Below are 6,000 nucleotides of genomic sequence, written 5' to 3' on the forward strand. Positions count from 1 at the left end.
CTGCAGGTATAAAATGACAGGGTTTAGATTCTCTTTTATTGAAGTGCACAGATCCACAAAGTGTTTTCAGTCCTACAAGGTGTTTTAGTCTTGTAATCATTCAGCAAAGCATTTGGACAGCAGTTCTTTAAAATTAAGCAGAGTAATAAGTGCACTTGTTAAAATTCGTTCTAGAGTATGTAGCACCTTTCAGAATAAATTCAGGCACCAGAATTAAGTATAAAAAAAAAGGCTGAACTTCTGTACCATTGAAATCGACACCAAAGCTTCTACCTTTTTAAAACCAAGTGATGAATTTACTACCCCTGACTTGAGTTTTAATTTCTTTACAGAATCTCATGTAATCTTTATGTTAACATTCTACTATGTAAAATGTAATGCTTTTTCAGTCCAAATTAACATCTTAGAAATAAAAACCACAGCAGAAATAATGACCATTTTTTTGTAAGGGATCGACGTTTTCCTGTCTTTTTTACAGTCTAATTTAACTAAAATTAAAAAAAATCAGTGCATGGAAAAATTGGAAATATCAGGGTACAAACCCCAAGTGTTTTTATTAGCTGTTAAGAACACCTAACACAGCAACTGTGCATTGAACTAACATCCACACTGCAGTACACTTGAAGCTAACAGTGGGATTACATATATATATATAAAAATATATATATATAATATATATATATATATATATATATATGCATACACACTGACAAAAATAAGTCACAAAGTTTATGGGCTACTACTTCTCTTGCCACTCATAAATGCTTTTCCAAGATATTTTGCAACACTGTTTTCCAAATTATCTTACAATCAGACTTTCAAATGCTATTCTTTTCCTTTAATAATTTAAATATAATTTTATATGCAAGAGAATGCTTCAGTGAATGCCCCTCCAAAAAACCTTAAATTATAAATGAAAAAATACATTCCTAGTAAATATTTCCACATTAGAATATCAAAGAGAAATGGTTTAAAACTTTTTTTTTTCTTACAAAAAATGGTGCAGAAGCACGAGTTGAGGAAACAATTTACCTTTCTTGTCGTCGAAGTACAGTGTCTGTTGAGCTGGATTTGACCACTGGAGGGAGGTGTTATCATTTTGATCGACCCTGCAGGTCAAATTTGCTGTTCCCCCTTCAACAACCGTGACGTTCTGTGTAAGTGGAAACTGCCCTTGGCTGCCTGAGGAGGGAGGGGAGGAATGCAGAAGGGAAGAGAGTAAGAGGAAAAAAAAAAAAAAAAGAAAACATTTAAGCTGTAGAATTGAATTTATTGCAGCAGCTTCCCACAGACGACAGACCCTGAATTCAGTGCGATCTATTCTGACCAAAGAACAGTAGCACAATAATCCAAAAAAATTATAACATTTACAATATATTTTCTGTATCTGAGAAACAGATAGATGAATTAAGAAATAGGGATTCTTCCTCCCTCCCTCCCCGCCCCATAAAACATACTGTTTTAGTTACAAAGAAATGCCCCGCAATTTTATCCCCTCAGACATACCCAGAGATGACTCAGTACAGACAATACAGTTAAATCATTGTTGAAAACATCACCGAAAGCATAAAAATGCACACAGAGTTTTTGAAACAGAGGGACAGGGCAACCATGACTCCCTGCTTCTTTTGATACATTTTAAAGGCCTCTCAGGATGACGTTTCTCGTGTCAGGTTTGGAAAGTTGTTGGAGAGCAAATGTAGTGTGAATCTAATACTCGATGCATACTCTGTTGAGGGAATATAACCTGATCTCATATGAAAATGGAAGGGATGATGTAGTAGGTCTCTTTCACATCTGTGATTCTATCCCAGAGCATTATGAATCACATTAAGTGCTTGCTGAAAAGTCACTGGGAAGATTTCCAAATGCCTCCACGCAATACAGGAGCAGTATCACTCAGGTTCTTAAATCACAAGCATTTCCAATGGCGTAGTTAGGCTAAAGTGTTTATGTATTGGGAGAATAGCACAGCCCTTGTCAAACAGCACAGCACAATCTGACAAACAGTGCTGCAAGAAGGGAGCATGGTAAAAACATGGAAGAAAAACATGGAAGTCATTTTTAACATGGCTGGGGAAAGAAAAAAAGCCTTCAGTAATCAACAAGACACATCATGGATTGTATGATCATTATCCAGGACATGTATTAATTTACTTAGGGATACTACGCAAAAGAAAGACAATCCAATACTCTAAATCAAACATATGCTTCTTTCTTCCTCTCCTTTTATACAAGTTCTGTTAGTAAAAGAAGCACTGGAGAGTAGGTAGAGCTGCCACACAAAGCAGCATAATGCCAAGACTGACACTCAAGTGGGATGTGTCAGAAACTGAAAACCTCTCCACAGTCCCACAGGAGCAAACAAGCTCATAGGCATGTCATAAGTACATCAAGGAAATATTATGTACAATATTCACTAATGATACCAATACAGAATCAGAAATCAAGCACAAAACCTTCACAGAAACCTCCTATTTTAGTGGCTCTCATCAGAGTTACTCCCAACTAAGTCAAACTGAAGCATGTCTTCTACATAAAAGGCATGATAATGGAAATCTATTATCTAGTACACAGGTTTTCAGATGAGCAGAGTAAGGAAGCACAAATTAAAAGATTAACAACTGAACTATTTGAATTAATGATAAAACCAAAGATTTAATTCTAGCCAGATTTTGGTTTCCCTATGTAAAATAATTATGATGGCCTCAGATGTGGAAAATAAGTACCTACATCAGTGTTATAAATATTTCCATCAAAATGCAAATCTGAATAACTGGTATATTTTTTGCATAAAGATCAACTTCCTACAGATGTCTAAAGATCAACACTTACTGTGTACTGATATTTACTCTAAGAGGGTATTTACTATCCACTGGATAGCAAATATAGTAAATAGAAAATAAGGAATGCTGAAAACACCATGGCTAATTTAAATGCTGCAAACAAAAAAATGCCAAAATTCTCATGACATCCTCTGTATCTGACACTTCATTAATCAAACCCTGCTTCCTGAAAGCCACACGTTGAGAAATACTTGATGAGTGAAAAATCATAAACAAGGATGGAGAAAAAAAAAAAAAACAAAAAAAAAGGAAAACAGAAAAGATTTGTCATTTCCTTCTATTTCCCCTCTTTCAATTCCGATGTGTCAAGGAACCTCAAGATATTGCATAAATTCCTTATCGCTTAAATTAGAATTTTAAAGATCAAAAAAAACCGCACACAGCCTGTTATTACTTCCACTAAATTACAAGCAACTTACCAAAGAAATAACCTTCCAAAGTATGAGTTGTGGATAGGAGGTTCTGTGGGCTAAAATACTTTTTTGCATACAAAAAGCATTAAACAGAACCTACTGCCAGAGATTAGCACAGTGAAATCTGTCATTTATGTTAAAGAACTGGAATGGAAGACAGTTTAATAAAAATTCCACTGTAGTGATTTAGGACCTTATTAACACAATTTAGGAGATCTCCCCATAATTACCCTGATCTCCCCATAATTACCCTACATTCCCTTTCTGATATTATCTTCTCACCATGAAGGTGTCAGTGTACCTGCAGTCTATCATTTGCTAATGACTCTGAAGTCACAGACTTGTCTGACCAGAAGAGTGGTTTGTATGGAAACTATTCTGATCAACCAGATAAATGGGTAATGATGATGCCACAGTTTGAAGAGGACAGAAGAACTTTCTTTTCTCTGACCACTCCAGTGTGTGCTGACGTTTTGGAAGCAAGAAATAATCTAGCATATAAAAATGAGACCCAAACAATCATCCTATCCCTTTACCAACAGAGAAGCTGCTTGGATCTGGAGAACATGCACAGAGCTTCATAGGAAGCTCGGAGTACAAAAAGAGGCACAGAGAAAATGAGCCATCTAATATGGAAAGTAGCCCAAGTGGAAAGCAAGGAGCCTGTGCAGAACAGAATAAAATAGATAAAGCAAGACCAAATGAATGGATACTTCACACCTCTCAGTGAAGACAAAATCTATTAACAACTGTATTGGAGAAGGCTGTAAAACCCTTTAGGAAACAGATGAACACTAAGGAAAGCACCAGCATCGTGTGTTTTAAGTGTCAAAGAATTGTTTTTATTCCACTAAAGACTGCATATGGTTGCTGGGGGGACTGACAGTGTTTTGTGGGAGAGGTCTTGTTTCTGATAAACAAGGAGGGAGAATGTTCTCAGGAGGGATGCCAGGGAAGGTGCCAGCCTATGCAAGTGCTCAGTGGGATGGAGAACCCAGGCCATAAGAGGTGCAGGCTCCTGCTGCAGCACAGTGACCCAAAGCTGGAGACCACGGACTGGAATCACATCATTCCCCAAGGGACTTGCTTTAGAAAACCCTTTATGCCTGGGGTAACGTATTACCACTGCCAAAAAGCCCCTTCATGCTCCCAGCACTGAATAGGCTGGTTCTGATCCATTTGAATAGGCCCTTTATATCAAGAATGGTTGCTGATGAACCTTCAATAAGATGGCCCTGCCAGATTGGGGCTGTCATAATTTCAACAACCTGAAACTATCATTATGATTCTTTAGTATGAACACTTTTTAATATAGGTATTAAACTCACATTTCCTAATTCCTTCCTTAACTCTGGAAGTCGAAATTAAACAAGACAACGTCCTCTAACAAAAGCATTCCACCTTGACTTAAGAAGTCTAGTAATGGAAAATTAATGGCCCCTTTGGTAACTTCTTTCAGAGAGCAGCAGTCACCCTTGTTTAAACAAAACCACAGAATTTACTCTTAGTATGTTGCTGTAACACTTAGCTTCCACTGGCTCTTATATCTTTTATCCTGCTCTGAAGAGCTGTTTCTTATCAAATTTCTCTTGTAGGCACTTAGAGACTGTGATCATATCACCCATTAACCTTCTTTTTGATAATCTAAATAAATTGAGCTCCTAAGTCTTCCTGTAGAAACTGTATTTTTCTAATCCCTTAATTAGTCTGTGGCTCTTCTCTGTGCCCTCTGCAATTTGTCATCTTTTTTTTTTTTTCTGAAGTGTGTTCCAGCCCAGACCTGGAAAGCTCACAGCTGCAGTTACAGAAGGAAAAAAATGCAAAGGTGATGCCACTGCTCCACCAGCACTTTGTGTTCTTGTTTGCACACCAAGACGAGTCCTCTTGGCCACAGGATCAGACAGGAACCCAAACTGTGACTGCCAGCCTACCATGGTGCTGCGATTTTTCTCTCAGACACCATTCCAAAGTCAGGCCTTCATTCCAGTTCTGCTCCTGTAGCTCTCAGATATACTTCCCTATGTTTCACTGCACTGAGCACAGCATTTTAGGTAAGTTCAGTACAATTTATTTCCTACTTTACTATTACCTGAGATGACTGGCAGGTATGATTGAGATAAGGGATACAGCTCAGATGATCACCATTGTCAAGACAGGGCTACCCATCCAGCTGACTTGCCTTTTCTCACAACAAATGGCTGGCAATGACATTTCTACCCTCCACTAGCAGGTCAAGTCCATCAAACACACCTATATCCACCACAGTATACACAAACACATTCTGTTCCACGATCAAACCTTGAGGCAGGACAAAGTATTTTCCTGTCTGTATGGAGTTCACTAATAAAGAGTTAAAAAAAATAAATAAATTACTGATGGCCCGTATTACAATCCCCTTCTATCTGAAAAGCAAGCAAGGAGTTTCATTAGAAAACACTACAATGGTTTGCAAAGGTAAGTTACAATAAACAATGAAGCTGTGGCAAAGAGGCTGTTGCATTTAGACATCCCTGTCATTGTGTTGTATCCCACTCCCTCTGCTCATTTTAGGAAGCTTTTTTTAGCAAAATTATTTCAATTAGTTTGACTAGATGGAGCTATAGTGATGTATATTCTACCACAGGTTGTTTCTGCTATGCTTTGTAGAGGACCAATACTGCTTTGCAGAACAACTGACAGGCTCATATCTCATTAGCCACAAGCTGTTTCCTGTCAAGGAAACCTTTTCTTTTTCTTTTTTT

General features: G+C 37.6%; 1 protein-coding gene across 1 annotated transcript in view; it reads right to left on the minus strand.

Annotated features, from left to right (window-relative positions):
* CADM2 (cell adhesion molecule 2) overlaps positions 1-6,000 on the minus strand; it is a 201,202-nt gene that overhangs the window by 165,888 nt on the left and 29,314 nt on the right. Inside the window, exon 3 of the mRNA XM_027897992.1 lies at positions 1,033-1,182. Coding sequence (XP_027753793.1) covers positions 1,033-1,182 — 150 coding nt within the window. The remainder of the gene's footprint in view (positions 1-1,032; positions 1,183-6,000) is intronic.

This window comes from Empidonax traillii, unplaced genomic scaffold (assembly GCF_003031625.1).
Source record: "Empidonax traillii isolate 1590-97213 ecotype Southwest subspecies unplaced genomic scaffold, ASM303162v1 scaffold573:size406305, whole genome shotgun sequence".
NCBI classification, from domain to species: Eukaryota; Metazoa; Chordata; class Aves; order Passeriformes; family Tyrannidae; genus Empidonax; species Empidonax traillii.